The 16,767-nt window shown below is 34.9% G+C and overlaps 1 protein-coding gene across 7 annotated transcripts in view; it reads left to right on the top strand.

Annotated features, from left to right (window-relative positions):
* Window positions 1-16,767, top strand: part of Msp300 (Muscle-specific protein 300 kDa) — a 513,656-nt gene that overhangs the window by 449,873 nt on the left and 47,016 nt on the right. For all 7 annotated transcript variants that reach the window (XM_085806588.1, XM_085806589.1, XM_085806592.1 and 4 more), the window contains 3 exons: window positions 1,597-1,659; window positions 1,886-2,191; window positions 6,082-6,405. In XM_085806588.1, coding sequence (XP_085662714.1) covers window positions 1,597-1,659; window positions 1,886-2,191; window positions 6,082-6,405 — 693 coding nt within the window. The remainder of the gene's footprint in view (window positions 1-1,596; window positions 1,660-1,885; window positions 2,192-6,081; window positions 6,406-16,767) is intronic.

Raw genomic sequence — 16,767 nt, 5'->3', positions numbered from 1 at the left:
TGTTCGAAAATGTCACGCCCGAGTATTTCTCAGGGTAATTTTTTTTTGAGTGCATCGTATTGTCATACCCGAATATATATATCGGGAGATGTTTATTTCGGCTACATTTGGTTTTTCCAATAAAAAAATTTGACAATTTGTGTACCCAAATCATCAAAATAACTTGACAGTTAAAGGGTTAAATGCTCTGAGAGATGTTGACGTGGAAAAATTCAACAAAAATTTTTCATATGCTAAAAATAGATTTTGTTAATGAAACTTATAGGCCAAAAGTGCTATTTTAATTAAGAATAACTGATATAACCAGAAGTGGCGGCAGAATATGTCTTCACCGGATGGCAAAATTTAGGGAAGATGAAATTTTTAGAATTTAGGGGAAGCACCGAGCGGCAAAATTAAGGGATGGGAAGTTTTTATGATTTAGAGAAATAACTGGGATCCAAAGTTTAGGCACGGTGAAAATTTAGAATTTAGAAAAGCGCTTTGTAGCAGAATTTAGGATCCGTAGAGACTGCACCAGGCAGTATCGAGTGCCGGCCCTAGATAAAGCCTTAAGTATATGTGGGAGTTTATTTATTCAGACTCGGATTAGTTTGAAGCATGTGCAAGAAATAAACATAGGTATAGTAAATAACTAATACAATTCAGGCTTAATTCAGTACGCAATATGAGCAAGACATAATTTAGCGAAACATCTTGGCTTTCATCACCAATCTGGTGATACACAACCAATAATGTATAACGAACGCTATTAAGCTAGGCTAAAAATATCTTTACTGATTCTAAAGCATTTCAATTAATGTAGTGGACTGCATTGCTCCCTGATCTTCTAATTTGATCCAGCTTATTATTTTTTGCAGACTGTTATTATTACAGCAATTTTATAAAAACTAAGCTTGAACTTTCGATTATGTCAAAAAGAGTTTCCAATTCTGGAGTTGCCAAAGGATCTACAAAGCAAAACCATGTTTTGATGTCCATTAAATAAAAAGTAGAATTGCTGCAAAAAATGGATAAAGGCATATCCGTCTCAAAATTATGCGAGGTGTATGGCATTGGAAAGTCCACTGTATATGACACAAGAAAAAAGAAAAAGAAACTTTTTGAATTTTTTGTGGAAGCATCTTAAATAACTTGCATTGAAAGAAATGTTTAATAAAGTAAACAAATAAATATTAAGCTTTTTAAAAAAAATTGATACCTATACGTCATAATTATTCTTTATTTCACAAATTAAGATTTCATATTTTTAATTGTATAATTTCTGCATGCCATCTTACCAGATTTAAATTGATGATCTATTATCCAGAAAAATTCCAAATCCAGAATCACCGAAGTCCCGACCAGTCCGGATTTCGGACTTTGTACTGTAAAACATTTTCAGAAAATCATAGATTTGTGTGGTGATTACTATCTGCAGTAAAGGTACTGCTTTCATGTTATTTTTCTAACTTTTTCAAGAACGTTTTTTGGGGAAAACATTTGTTATAACCAGATAAAAATATGTTTCTATCAATATATTTGTTAAAATATGTAATTGTACTGTTGCCTTTTTGTGCCATTACATAAGTAAGAAAAATTATGTTTCTTTCATAGGACTTAAGTGATGCCATTCCATGTTCTAAGGAAGATATTGGTAGAAATCTAGAAAATACTGGGGTAAAGATTAAATTTTTTGTAACAATTATTTCTTTTACTAAGTAAACTATATTCTTACAAAGTTTGAATAGAAGATATTTTTCTAATTGAAAGTTTTTTTTAATATACTGGACATTTATGATATAATTATTTACTTTAATGTCTGTAATCCTTTTTAGAAATAAAATAAGGATTATTCTGTTAATGTTTTATAGGTATCTTAATCTTGTTTTTCATCTTATTTCAGGTCTCTGTTTGTGATACTGCATCCCATTATGCATCTCTCCAGTGTATGAGAGGAGAAATTTCTCTTGGAAATATCACTGATTTCTCTATAATATGCAGTCTGTCAACACTTCTTCTCCAAATTCAAGAGCTAATATCCAAACTATCTCGACATTACTTTAGGTTGACAGAAGCTTATTCTAAAAATGCATCCTTCTGGGAAAATTATATTTTAATTTTTAAATTCCTCAATACATTTAGACAGTTTCAAGTGAAAGAGATTCCCCTGGATTATAGGAATTTATTTATCCATTATCTTAAGTTTCAGGTAAGTTATGCGACTACATTCATATTTGTACGTGGAAGTTTTTATGCATAATGCATTTTCATTTTTACATCATTTTGCAAGATTAAGACATTTTTACATCATTTTGCAAGTTATACTTAATTTTAAAAAAATTTTTAACCATCTCGAACTGCAGATTACTTATTATCTCATCTTTAAATAATTTTCAAGAATATCAAGAGAATGCAACAATTATGAAAGCAACTAAAAGTTCATTTGTAGTACAGGCTAATAATTTACAAACTAAAGCATCAACTAAACTTTAACTCTGCTATCCACTTGCAAGAAATACAGAAGAATGTAGCACTGACTGAGTTCCCAACACACTCTGTTTAAACATGCATTCACATTTGTTATTCAAACACATTTAATGTACATGTCTTGCAGAATCGATGGGGAAAATAGAAGTGCAGAAATGATTTAATAATAAAGAATAACGTGTTAATTAACCCCTTGACATATAAATAAAATATGTGTCGACATGTCCAAAGAATGCCATTTAATTTGGCTCAATTGTGGACACTCTTGTGCAAGCATAGAAACAGAAAATTATGGGGTTGGAGGGAAAGTTCTGTCCTATTTTAAATAGGCAGGTGATTTTTCTTGTAAATAAAAAATAAAAAAAAGCATCTGGTTAGTGAGTCAATCGGATTTTTTTTTGTTTTTTTAGCTGCTGTATAATATAAAAGGTGCCCTTTTTTATGTTCATCATTTACTTGTAATATTTAAAGGGAAAAACATGTCGGTACATAAAGTGCATTTACGACACTGCATTTTATATGAATTCCAAAAAGGAAGCAACGCATCTGTTGCATGTAAAAATTTATGTGCGGTATTTGGAAAAGATATTGTAAATGTTCGTACTTGTCAAAGATGGTTTAGCAAATTTCGTTCCGGGGACCTGAGTCTCAAAGAAAGTGTTCGATCTGGACGACCATCCAAGATCGATAATGATGTTTTGCGATCCATGTTGGAAAATAATCCACATTTAACAAGTCGAGAAATTGCAGAAGAGTTTGGCATTCATCATACAACTGTTGGAGATCACATTAAATCTCTTGGGTTTGTGTTAAAGCAAAGTGTTTGGGTTCCACATGAATTAACGGAAAAGAATTTGTCTGATCGTGTAAGAATATGTTCATCACATCTGATTAGACACAATGCGGAGCCGTTTTTGGACAAGCTGGTTACTGGAGATGAAAAGTGGATTCTTTACGAGAATATTAAAAGAAAAAAATCTTACTGCAAACCAAGAACATCATCAGCAACAGTTCCAAAACCAAGTATCCATCAACGAAAAGTACTGCTTTGTTTGTGGTGGGACAGGAAAGGTCCAGTGTATTACGAGTTGCTGAAACAGGGAAAAAACATCAACGCGGATCTGTACTGCAATCAGCTGGATAAATTGAATGCAGCTATCAAAGAAAAAAGACCAGCTTTAGCGTCCAGAAAAGGAATAGTGTTCCATCACGATAATGCTCGCCCGCATACTGCAGTGGTGACACTACAAAAACTGAATGCGTTAGGATGGAAAATCCTTAGTCACCCCCTGTATTCACCTGACATTGCACCCTCTGATTATTACCTGTTCAGATCTCTGCAAAATTATCTAACGGGGAAAAATTCAAGTCTTTTGAAAGTGTTTCTAAGGCAGTTGCTGACTATTTTAACTCCATGGATGAGAACTTCTACAAAACAGGAATTTACAGGTTACCTGGAAGATGGCAACAGGTTGTAACAAATAACGGAGCATATATAATTGATTAATATTAAACACATATTTTTATAAATGAATTCAAATATTTTCTTTAAAATACGACAGAACTTTCCCTCCAACCCAATATATTTTCAAATTTACATTGCCATATAACAATAATAATATACTTCACAGCATTGGCTGAAGACAGTTCTTGATGTCTTGAAGGCATCAAAGTCTGTAACACATCAAATGAATGATGTCTTCTGGACGTCATTTTATGTCAAGGGATTAAAACAAACATTGCTGTTTTAAAAGTTTGTCTCAGTTTCTGACTTTTTCCCAAATCATATTATTTATTGTAATTTTTATTAATATTTGAGGAAAAATCATTGAAATTTATTTTGAGAATTTTATTTTACTTCTTGAAAGAGCTAATGTGCATTCTATTTATCATTGCTGAATTATTAAGAAATCTTTGAATGATTAGGTTATAAGATTAATACATTTAATTAAACTTCAATTATAAAACATTTTGAATTTGTGTAGTTATAAAATATTTCCAAAAATCTTATTAAAAGAGCAGTTTCATTTGTGCATTAGTATTTGAAAAGCATCATGTTAGGATGAGGAAGACACATTTTCTTTCATAAATAATATTTTATTTTTTCTCTGCCAGATTGGCAAAAAGAGCTTTGTTTATATATATATAAATTGCTGTGTATTTCTTTTAGCTGTACAGTGATATATCTTAAGTTTCCTTTCCCTAATTTCTCTGTGAATTTTGCGTTGTTGCTTAGATATCTTTTTTCGAAATCACATTTTAGTTATTTGAATAAAATCATGTATTATGAATGTTTTTTTACTTCCCTAATACAAAGTAAAGGAAATATTGTAATCCCGAAAAACTTTAGGGTAGCATATTTCAATGGAAATATCCATTTTTACCACCCCTGAATCCATTTGGGCATTTTTTTTTTTGGAACATTTGTATTTAGGTACATGCGTATGTATATATATGTATGCATTGACATGTGTATCTGGCATAACTCAAAAATGTGTATGGGATTGCTGTAACATCTAGTTATGCACCTCTCTTTTTTTATTGCAATTGCAGTACCAAAAGTGCATATATATGTATACACACACAACCTGGCCTTTATTTCTTTATTTTCACAATCTTTTGTCGTAGACATATACTTCTAATTACGGAAGTGTTTTAAATGATGAAAATATTCATAGTTTGGCAATTTCAAATTTAAAAAAAAAATTATGACAGACAGCAAAATTTCACTTTCAATGTCATCTGCCAGTTCTTATATTTATATTTGGGTACGAAAAACTAAAATTATAAGAACTTTGACTTCTTATGACAAAAATTGACTTGGATGTTTAATTTCAAAATTTGCCATTTTTTATATCACTTTCAACCTTCCCTAAGGGATCAGTTATTTAAATTAGAATAATTCGAGAAAATAAGTTTAAATGAAGTGCAGTAGAAAGTGTGTATAATTTAGTGGGCAATACAAGGAAATCATGTGGTGTTCACATCAGATTATTTTAAAGTTCTGAACTTTTATTTAATTCCATTTACTTCTTTGGTTAAACAATGCTACCATTCTACCAATTTTGATTTGTCAACCTATTTTGAACAACATTTATTGGATGTTTTATTTTTTTTAATCACATGTTAATTATATGCCTAAAATCATGCATTATACGCATTTTTAGATTAAAAGTTTGAACTTATATTTAATTAATTTATTTATTTGGTTAACCATTAATACTCTTTGTACCAGATTCAGTTCGTCAGCCATTTTGATTATATTTCTTGAATGTATAATCTTATCCCACTGAGTTAGGAAAAATCATTTATAAAATCTGTTTCATTTTATGCTTATTTGTCATTTTTAAATTAGTAGCTTCAGAAGGAAGTAAAATTACTGATTTATTTGAGAAATAAATAAATACAATATACACGAAAATTGATAGCTTGAATTATCTCTGTTTTTCAATTATCTGTGACCTTTCTTCCCTGCCATTAGTCTGGATAATCAAGAATAAAATGTAGTAGTATTTTTTTTTTTTAAATATAGTAGAGAATGCTGTGATTTTTTTGTTTTGTTTTGTGATCTACTCTGATGGATATATTATGATTTATTTAATTTTTTTACAGATACTAGAAGTTTATATTCATTGCCATGAAATTATTGTACAACATATGATGGATACTGGACTTCAGCAAACATCCACAAGGAGTGAAGTTTACACTGCCAGTTTTCTTAAGATTTTTAACAAATTTCAGATGGAATGGAGCTCCTTAGAAACCACATATGCAGCAAAAATGTCTAGAATGAAACAAATTCTTTCTCTGTGGCAGAATTATTTATTTTATGTCTATAAGATACGTTCATGGATGCAAAACATTAAGAAGGATATTCAAGTGACTCCACAAATTTTAGAAGTAAATGAAATAGCAGCAGAGTTAGATAAGTTACAGGTATGTATTATATTATGCTAAGTGTACCATTTGCATAAATTTCAATAAAGTAAGGTATTGAATAGCTGGAGTAGGAGTCAGCAATGTTGTAGCTATGGTAGCTGCACAGTAGGAAGTGTTTTAAACAATTCGATTCATGCAGCAATGTATGCAGAGTTTGAGAATACAGGTCAAAAATACCGATTTAGAGTTTTATTATATATTAATTATGCATAATTTAAACATGTTTATTAACATAAAAATAAACAACATAAAGTATAACTATTCCTTTAACATGAATAAAAAATTTAAATTGTACATATATTATGTATCTTTTAAATATATTTATTAAAATAAACAACATAAAGTGTAAGTATTCCTTCAATATATAAAAAAATGAAATTTTAATGCGAACTTTTTTCCTGCGCTGCTCTACTTAATACCACAACATCAGGGGCATAATTTGTATCTTTGTGAATTCAAAATATTTTTCATATGAGGAAAGATTTGTTCACATATATATGTGGAACCAAAAGTGGAAAACAGAGCTCACACAATTTTCTTCAAGCAATTAAATCTCTCTGGCATTGGCATCCAGCAATTTCAGTAGCAAAGTAGTAAGTTAAGTAAGTTCAATTTCCATTCACTCAAGAATTGACAGTTTGGATGGGGTTATTAATGTGGTTTTTAAATCTGGTATGATTAGGAAGAAAAATATAGACATACAAGATTCAAAGTCTGTCTCTTTTAAAAAATGCCTCCTTAAGTGCTTTAACGTAGTTTTGAAATTTATCTTTGTCTATTGTCGATGTATTTGTAAGCTCTTAAATGTTCAGGAAGTAGTTGTAGGTACTGATACTAATATCAATAATTTAGGTACTGGTAACAGTAATATAGAAAATAAATTTAATTTTGTAACAAAGCTTTTTCAATATTCAAAACGTTTAAGCACTATTTGGCCCTTTCCTTCCAATCCTAAGTTTAGTTCATTGAGATGTTTTATTCAGAAGTTTAGTTAGTTTATTTCAGATCAGTCAGAAACATCAATTTGCATAGCCATTCTTTATCATTCCATTTGGGGGAATGTTTTGTCTTTTCATTAAGAAAAATTTCATGTGGTGCAAGGCCCAAGGCGATATTTTCCGGAGTACCTTTGCAACTTAATGCAATTACCTCCACAACTTCGTTAAGAAAACTGAAGTAATTAAGAAAAAGCACTGGCTAAAGGGTAATGAAGGAAACCATTAAGGGTTTACGGGGAAAGAAGTGAGTAAGGAGTCCACACTAAGGATGAAAAAATTCTTTCTGCTTTCAACCTGTTTTACTACATTGAAAGAGAGAGAGGTGATGATTAAAGGCGAATTCCTGAATGCATTGCATTAATGGAATCGGAAAGGTTGGAAGACAATCAGCCGGGAAACATAATGTTCCAGGGCTTGGGAAAGGTATATTAGGTAATACGGAAAACCGCAGTAGTTGCTAATGCCTTGGGGATGGGCTGGGGGGGAGAGAGAGTCTTACGACTAAAACTCGGAGCAGGGGATGGAGGAGCAAAGAGGAGGGGGGAAGGGGATTCGAGAGGCGAAAAAGTTCTCCTACCGCCCGTGGCGAAGGAAGAATAGGAGCAACTTTTGGAGCGGAAAGAACCGTGAAGAAAGTTAACTGTAAAAAAGACGGAGAAGTTTTAAGAGAGTTAAAGGGAAGACAGGCGAGGAAAAGTGGTTTAAGTTGGAGAGGAGAGGTGGATTAAAAAGGGGGGAGAAATAAAAATAGGGACAGGATTAAACTGAATTACCTGATTGAAGATGATAACTGAAGATATGCAAGCTTGTATATTTATATGCAGATTGCTGGAAACAAAAATTCATATCATAAAAGTGTTTGGAGTAGCATTATGAAAGCGATAAATTTTAATGATTAGAATAATTATTTAAATTTTAATAGTTAAATAGTTTAAGTAGATTGATAAAGTATTAAAGAATCTTTAAAGCTATTGTAATTTTGAATTTTAATTGTCTGGACCGTGTTTTATGAAAAGATGAGGTCTTGGCAAGTGGAGGAGCATGTTAACTATAGCAGCACGGATATAGAACCGAGAAACGAGGCCGAATTAGGTCCGGCGGGCATGTGGTAATATAGAGATAATTAAGGGTCGCCGGGTTAGGCCCGTGAAGTGCTAGTTAATTTTAAAAATTTTTAGAAAGAATTCCTAGTCAAGCAGACACCTCCGCTTTGGCTTCCTAGGAAAGATGTTGAATGTTCTATCTAGAACGCTCCTAGGTCGCTTAGCTGAGCTGGGCTCAGCTGGATCATAAGCAGGAAGTGAGTGCAAGACTGGGTTTTCGATCTGTGATAATCTATTAAAGAATTTGGCTGAATTTTGCCGGAAAAAGGCATCAAAGGGTAGAATTTTGAGATCGTTATGAAGCACTTCATTACGGACGAAATAATGAGCATTTGTCAGAATACGAAGCGTGACGCTCTGGAATACTTGAATTTTCTTCAGGTGGCTATTGGCGGCAGTTGACCATACGACAGCTGCGTAGGTCAGGATTGGAAGGATGGTGCTTTTATACAGGAGGATCTTGTTGTTGAGAGAGAGGTTGCTGGTTCTTTTGAGAAGGGACATCAGTTGAGTTCTTGTAGTACAGGCTTTGGATATTGCATAGTTGATATGGGTATTCCAGAGCAGCTTCGCATCCAGATATACTCCCAGATATTTGTATGAGTCCACCCAGGGTACATTTTCTTCAAATAATCTGAGTGGAGGGAGTTGACTATGGACATTCCTCTTTCTGGAAAAGAAAACTGTGGCGGCACTTTTTGCGACATTAATTTTGATTTTCCAGGTAATGAGCCAGGACTCCAAGTCTGTTAAATACAGCTGTAGGTGATTGAGAGTGGCATGTAGTGTTGAGTGCTGTGAGATGATGGCTGTGTCGTCTGCATAGAGTGCTAGATCGACACTTGGTGTTTGTGGTATGTCATTTACATACAAGTTGAAGAGCGTAGCGCTAAGAATTCCTCCCTGAGGCACCCCCGCCAGGATAGGACGAGGAGAAGAGACAGAATATTTAACTTTGACAGAAAAGGTACGGTTAGTGAGGTAAGAGTGCATTATGTGCACAAAATTTGCCGAAATTTCAAGTCGCATGAGCTTGAATAAAATTCCGATATGCCAACACCTGTCGAAAGCCTTTGCTACGTCTAAATAAACAATAGCTGTAGGCTTTCCACTGCGAGATCCTGTGTGAATGATTTCAACTACCCTCAGTAGCTGGGCCTGAGTTGAGTGTTTAGCACGAAAACTGAATTGCTGAGGAATAATAATATTTCGGTTTCGGCAGAAATCATTCAGGTATCTAAGCAGTATAGCTTCGTAAATTTTACTAAGTGAAGACAGGAGGCTGATCGGTCTATAATTTTGAGGGACCTTTGGGTCCATTCCAGGTTTTAGAATAGGAATGACTAATGCATTCCTCCAGCTATGAGGATAATATTTTAACCTTAGCATTGGGTTTATCAAAACTGCTAGGTAAAATATGAATTTTACTGGTAAATTTTTAATCATGCGATTAGAAATCCTATCCAGGCCAGGTGCTTTTGCAGGGGTGAGATTTTTGACAAAGGCAGAAATCTCAGTCATTGTTGTGGTGATGGGTTCCTCAGAAGTTGTATCTGAGGAGAGAAATTCTTCAACTTGGTGTTGGACTTCATGCATATGCTCTGCACAGGTATCGAACATGAGTCCAGTGTTAGGTGAAAATTGTGTTTGAAGGCTGTCCGCTATGCGTTCAGCTTTTTCGGTGTCTGTTAATGCCATCCGGTCATTGATCGTGCCCATTAGGGGGGGAATGTCGTGTTTTGGTTTGCGAAGCCGTGCGCTAGCAACCCAGAGGCTATTATCAGAAGTCTTTAAGGACTTAAGGTAGTTTGCGTATTTTTCGTCTGTGTATTTCTTAATGTCAGACTTGATCTCATTCTGGATCCTTCGCAGTTGCACTCGAAAGTCTTCCAAACGTGTATTTTGCCAATCTCTGCGAAGGCGCTTTTTAATTTTGATTTTTTCTTTAATGTGATCAGGTAATTTATAATAATTTTGCCTGAATTTGGGTTTGGAAGCTGCTGTAAATGCACTTCCTAGGGTTTGGTTGAGCCTGTCAATGGCTAAGTCAACCTCCTGATTATCGTTAATTTTGATAGGGGGGAGAATACCATTTTCCAAGACATGCCGAAAGTTGTCCCAATTTGTGGAGACTTGCGCCAGTAAATTTTGGTTAATTTTGGATGTTTTAAGGGTGAGGTGAACCGGATAATGGTCGGAGGACAATTCCGGAATCACTTCGGTCGAATAATATACTGGAATATTTTTAAATAAGGCCAAATCAATAATGGAAGGAGCACCTAACCCCCCAGGAAACTGGAAATGGGTAGGTGTGTTTGGCGCAATAATTTGGATACGGGCGTCCTGAGCCCAAATTTTGAGTTTATCGCCATAGTTGTTGGCAGTGACACAATCCCAACTTCTATGACAGGCATTTAAATCTCCTGCGATAATCAGGTTATTTGCAACACCACTTAATTTTCTGAGATCAGGGATAAATGCAGGTCCCTGTCTCGGAGGCATGTAGCAGGACGCTACTGCTATTGGGGGACAATTCGGAATATGAATTTGTACTATAGTCGCTTCTAAGGCCTCCAGTGGTGGCGTGGGTATCCTAGAATGTTTTAGGGAGCGTTTTACATATATGCTAGTACCGCCACTAGCACGAACAGTGTCACTGATGCATACCTCTCTATCATTTCGGTAGCAGAAATAATTCGCGATGTTCGCACTAAGTCCCTCAACCAGATGTGTCTCCTGAACGAGGAAGAGGTAGGTCCATGTGATGCTCATTAATAAAATCCCGGACTTCGTGAATCTTCTTCTTGATTCCATTGGCATTCCAGTAGGAGATCAGGAGAGTATCTTCACCAGTTGCACAGTTGAACGTGAAGCCTTTAGTTTAGGAGGCCACAGTATGCCTCGTAAATATAAAATGCTCTCTCAGGCCCCGTGGAGACATTCCGGAGCCTAGGGAGAGCATTTCTAAAAGCTTCAAGGAGAATCTTATGTTCAATTTGAAATTCAGAGGCTATTTGGAAGATGCTCCGAAGAGTATCTGTGCAGCTGCCATCATCTACGGTTGGGGCTGGAGCCTGGGCCGGTGGTGTTGGCTGGAGGAGAGGACTCTGCTTCAGAGCTTGCTTCGATGCAGGAGCTTGCTTCAGTTCTTTTGTAGATGATGGTAGTCCGGGATTTTTCCGTCCGGAAACGACATCACTAAAAGAGGGGTCCGTGCTGCTATGTGGAGCTTTAACCGGAGCCGGTACAAATTTTGAAATCCCGCTATCCGATCTAATAGGGGGGGTTTTATTCTTATTTGCCGGGTTTCTGGGGCAGTGAAACCAGTTGGCTGCGTGCCGCCCAAGGCAGTTCGCACAGGTGTTAGCTTCTTCCGGGTCTTTGGTGCATTGGTACGCGTAATGCGGTCCGGCGCACCTCAGACACCGGATTGGCAGTGTGCACACTGCGGAACTATGGAAGAAGCCCTGGCAGCGCCAACATTGGCTCAGCCCCTTCTTCCCGATATGCTTTTCGAATTTAATTTCGATGCCAAACATTGAAGTTTCTTCAAATATATCATACACATTCAAAGATGGGTTTAATTGAACTAGAAATAATGGCATGGGATAGCGGGACCTGTGCCTACGGAGTTGTGTTACATTGATGACAGAGTAACCTAAAAGCTGCAGTTCAGACTTGATTTTGTCTGCTTTTGCAGTGTTTGGCAAGCCGCGTAGTATAGCCTTTACGGGCCGATCTTGCTTTAGGTTAAACGATTTATATTCGGCGCCCTGATTATTTAGAATTTGGGCCACCGAACGATAATCTTCTTCTGCTTGCATCTCTATACGCAAAAACTTGCCCTTCATCCTGCATATAGCCGTAGGCACAGTTGCTTGCACTAAAGATGTAAGGAATTCAAAATCTTTAGGCTCGACAAAAAAGAATGGAATCTTTCTTTTGGAATTCTTAGAGCTATCAGTAGGGGGGGGGTACCGTCGCTGGGTTGCTCCACTAGATCATCATTCTCTTTCTCCCTCTGAGGGGGAATATCAGTAGGCTGGGTGGGAGGTAGTTCCTCCTCTGGTTTCTCACTCCAAAATGGCGGAAGGCTATTGTTCAATACTGGTTTTGTGGGGGAATTTTGCGCTCCTCGTGCAACAAGATGGCGAGGAGGCCGTTGAAAACCTTCATCATCAACTTTACGAATTTTCTTATTTTTTGGAAATTCAGTATTTTCGCGAGAATTTAAGGATAATTTTTGAATTTTTTTGGTACTGGTTAGGATTTTTTCAGCTTGTAATTTTGCTGGCTTTAAGATTTGTTTATTGCTTTGATTATTAGCTAAATTTTGACTTTTATCCAAATTAACAGTTTTTTCAGAGATAACATCATTTGAGAGTTCTTTTGCAGATTTAAGTAATTTTTTAATGCATTCATCCTCAGTTGGGGGGATTGCAAATAAAGGCAAATTGAGGCGTTTGGCAAGAGAGGTAAGGTTAGAAAGCGTTACCTGTGATTCATGCTGAACGCACTTCATGTCGAAGCTGGCGAGAGGCGTCGATCTTCTGGCTCTGCTCAGATTCTGTTCCAAGTCGGTGAACCGGGCCTTGAGAAGATACAGTTGTTTGATTTGAATCAGGAGATCATCAGGATTCATTTCTTGAACGGGATCGCAGTCAGAGACAGGGACCGTAGTATCCATCTCGGCGTTGGTATCGTTAGGGTTGCCGGCCATGCTGTCCGGCGTCGCGTCGCTGCAAGTGGTTTGTGGGGAGCTCATTGTATCACGTCCTCACTCCACGAGAGACACCCTGCTAATGTGTTCCATGCATGACACGAAATTATTCAAGACATTACCTCATCTAAGCCAATGAACATGGCTGTAGAAGGGGAGATCCACATATTCACACATTTCTTCTAAAAGAGACTTTAATTGCCTGTGTACCACTGAAGAGTGAGACACTATGAAATTAATTAGTTAAACAACAATGTTTATCAAAATCGCAATAACAACCTTGTATTTAGCGTACATATATTAAAACACTCAATTTTGGAGGGCAGTTAAAGGTCCCTCCTCACTGGGAGAACGAAATTACTAGAAAGGGAGAAAAAGAAGAAAAATAAAGCATCGGCAGAGGAGTCTCAGAAACACGTGGTCGTTATCAGCACTGCATATGGTCGTAACTGGATTTTTAATCAGAGTTACACTGGCCGCCTACTTTTACTGAGCCAGGCTATCTGATCAAAAATATAACACATGGACTAAAACGGGGGGGGGGTGGAATCAGCGAAGTCAAAAAATAGGGCGCGATGGGCAACTGCACTTTCACGCACCAAATCTGAACCCTAAATAAATTATTCGAGGTTCATTCAACTTTGTTTATTATTTCTTTCTATAGTTCTAAGATCTTAACATTTTATTAAACTAAACCAAACTTGGAATAAGCCTACTTCTGTAAATTTCAGCTCTAAAAATTAAAAAAATTCGGTAGATACTAATGTTTGCTTATCACTAAAAGCTAACAATATTCATATTCCTGACCACATCCCCCGGAAAAATTAAAATTCAAGGTAAGGATTTGAGGATTCTTGCATCTGAAGGTAAAAGAATGCCCCACTGTATCAATGCAGTATTTTTTAACGCCAGACTGAGGTTGAATTTTTGTATTTTTAAATATGATATTCATTTGTTAGTACATTTAATCATAAAGCATATTTTTTAAAAACATTTCTTTAAATATTAATTTTTTAGTCTAATATGTAAAACCTTTAAAATAGTTTATTACAAAAAAATTGATAATTATAAACTTTTGTTTTACAAATTTTTGTAAACATTTCAGTCAGCAATAAGTAATTTAAGATATTTTATTGCCTTTAAGTGCATGTGAAATTATTTTTTTTAATTAATAAAAGGGGAAGAATTTTTTGTATCTTAAAATAGTATGCATCTAGACATATGAAAATATCAGTCTGCAAAGTAAGAGATAAATTATTTTTAATGTCAGTTACTATTCCTCAGTTTTCAATCACTATTATTCCTGAGGTTACTTATTTCAGCTTCTTGTGTGGAGAAGGATTCCCATTCATTGGAGGATTATTGATGTAAAAAATTTAATTCTGTTTTTTTTTAATTGCATACTTTATCCATTGTTTATGTTAGATGTGTTTTTTTGGAGGGGGAGAATTATGGTAATTATTTTTTAGATTTAATATCTTTCTTTTTATTTGATTTGTATGATGTTTCAAATGAAAAAATTTGAACAGAATATTTTCTGGCTAATGGGACCTGATACCAAATGTAAATGTTGGCACAAAATCTAACTGGGAATAGGAATGGCAACTTTAAATATCTATATAACTTTATGAAAAGAATGGCTGTTTTATTAAATGCAAAATAAATATAAAAGACAAATACAAAAATTCTTAAAGAAGATGAATATTATGTCAGTCAAGAATTCTAGTTTTTCATTCCTAATTGGAGTTACAAAAATTCTGTCAAAGTATACTTTTGACAGTAGATGTAAAGAAACTGAATTTTGTCAAAAAAAGAATATTCAAACAAGCTTGCAATTTCCAAACCTTAAATTTTTGAAGCATGAACTTTCATTGCAGTGCTATTTTGATGCTTTGATAGCAGTAAAATACTATTTATTTGGGAGCGGTATGTGTGTATGTAAAGTCGTCTATTGTGAATGAAACCTTGTTTTAGAAGAACTATGATTGTTAATCATTATGTTATCCCAGTGGCGATTTCAGGGTTTTGGTCAGGGTCATAAAAGTTCATATCATCATGACATCTCCAAATTTTACTGCAGTGAACGAGGGTGTTTTCTTAATCTCTTATCATAAATTCATATATCAAATGGTTAGGCAAACTGAAAAAAATCTAAGTGATATTTTAAAGACCCAATAGTGATGATATGGCTATAGAAAATAGTACTAAATTTTGTTTACTATTAAATGTTACAACAAAATACATTGGCATTAAATATTAAACTTATCAAGTTAGGAAATGACAATAAATTATAAGATTATAATTATATGATGGCTCTTTTGGCCTAACTTACTGAGCACACTTTACATTATCATTTATGCCTACAGTATAATATATATTCACAAGTGGCAGTGTGATTAGTCTGTTTTCCCCTGTTGGATTCCTCATATAAACCATCCAATTTCTTAAAGTACTGATGTCACTAGTATAACTGCAACTGTTCTAAAAAAAGTTTGTGTATGTTAGGAAACATCTGTTTTTCACATCTATTTAACACACTGATAACCGATGATTAGGTGACTGGAAATATACTCATTTATCTTTTTCTTAAAAAATATTAATCATGTACTTGTTCAGTGTTGATGAAGGCAGTATTTTCCAGAAGATCATCCTCATAAAACGACCAATATGTCGAAATGAGCCAGATACCAAGCGGAAAAGGGAAGATAAAATATCTTCATGGACTAAAATCCTATTCTGAATTTCTGTAATCATAGCATCCGAAAATGGCAGAAAGACCAAAATAGGATAGTATGATTCAGGATCTGTAATATCCACATTGGACCAATCGACCTGTCATTTACTGGATCTCATGTTTCTCGCACATTGCTGTTGCTATAGAAAGAAGTGTCTCAAAATGATCATCTGCATTTTTTTTTCTCCTTTTTATATCCAATAATTGATCTTGAAGCATCTGAACGTGTTTTACCATGAAAACCAAATCCAAACTTTCTTTTTGTGGGTGAACGTGTTTTACCGTGAAAGCCAAATCCAAACTTTCATTTTGTGGCTATCTACTTAATAAAATGCTGTTGCTAAATACGGATTTGCTTATAGAAAGGAAACAATAAATTTCACCATACGAATGGAACTGATTAATGCAGTGGTACCAATTGACACATTACGGTCAGTTCACTGACTAATTTCATGAGGTTCCTTCAAATGGATTTAATTCCTTTAAATGCAGTTTATTTTATTCGGGGCAAAATTCATAGCTCTAGATCTTTTTTGATAAAACTTCTTATCTCTTTGTGACATGAAGGAATGAATATGTGTATTTTCTGTTATCCCAAAACAATTTCTGATGCCTTGGCAAGAATCCAAGATTGCAAGATTTAAGCAGTGTGGCATATAATGCACACTAGGCTTAAGTTAGGCACAGGTTGACGTTTGACAATATGTCCTTATGTCCATTTAAACTCTCTGCTCACAACACAATCATAATCATAACCTTGTTCTCTAAAATATTTGACATCCAGATCTTTCAAAGTTTTCAAAA

Source organism: Stegodyphus dumicola, chromosome 12 (genome assembly GCF_044657685.1).
Source record: "Stegodyphus dumicola isolate Sdum_Otavi_A_Nest chromosome 12, ASM4465768v1".
Classification (NCBI taxonomy): domain Eukaryota; kingdom Metazoa; phylum Arthropoda; class Arachnida; order Araneae; family Eresidae; genus Stegodyphus; species Stegodyphus dumicola.
The sequence above is the reverse complement of the archived record's forward strand: the minus strand, read 5'-3'. Positions and strand labels throughout refer to the sequence as shown.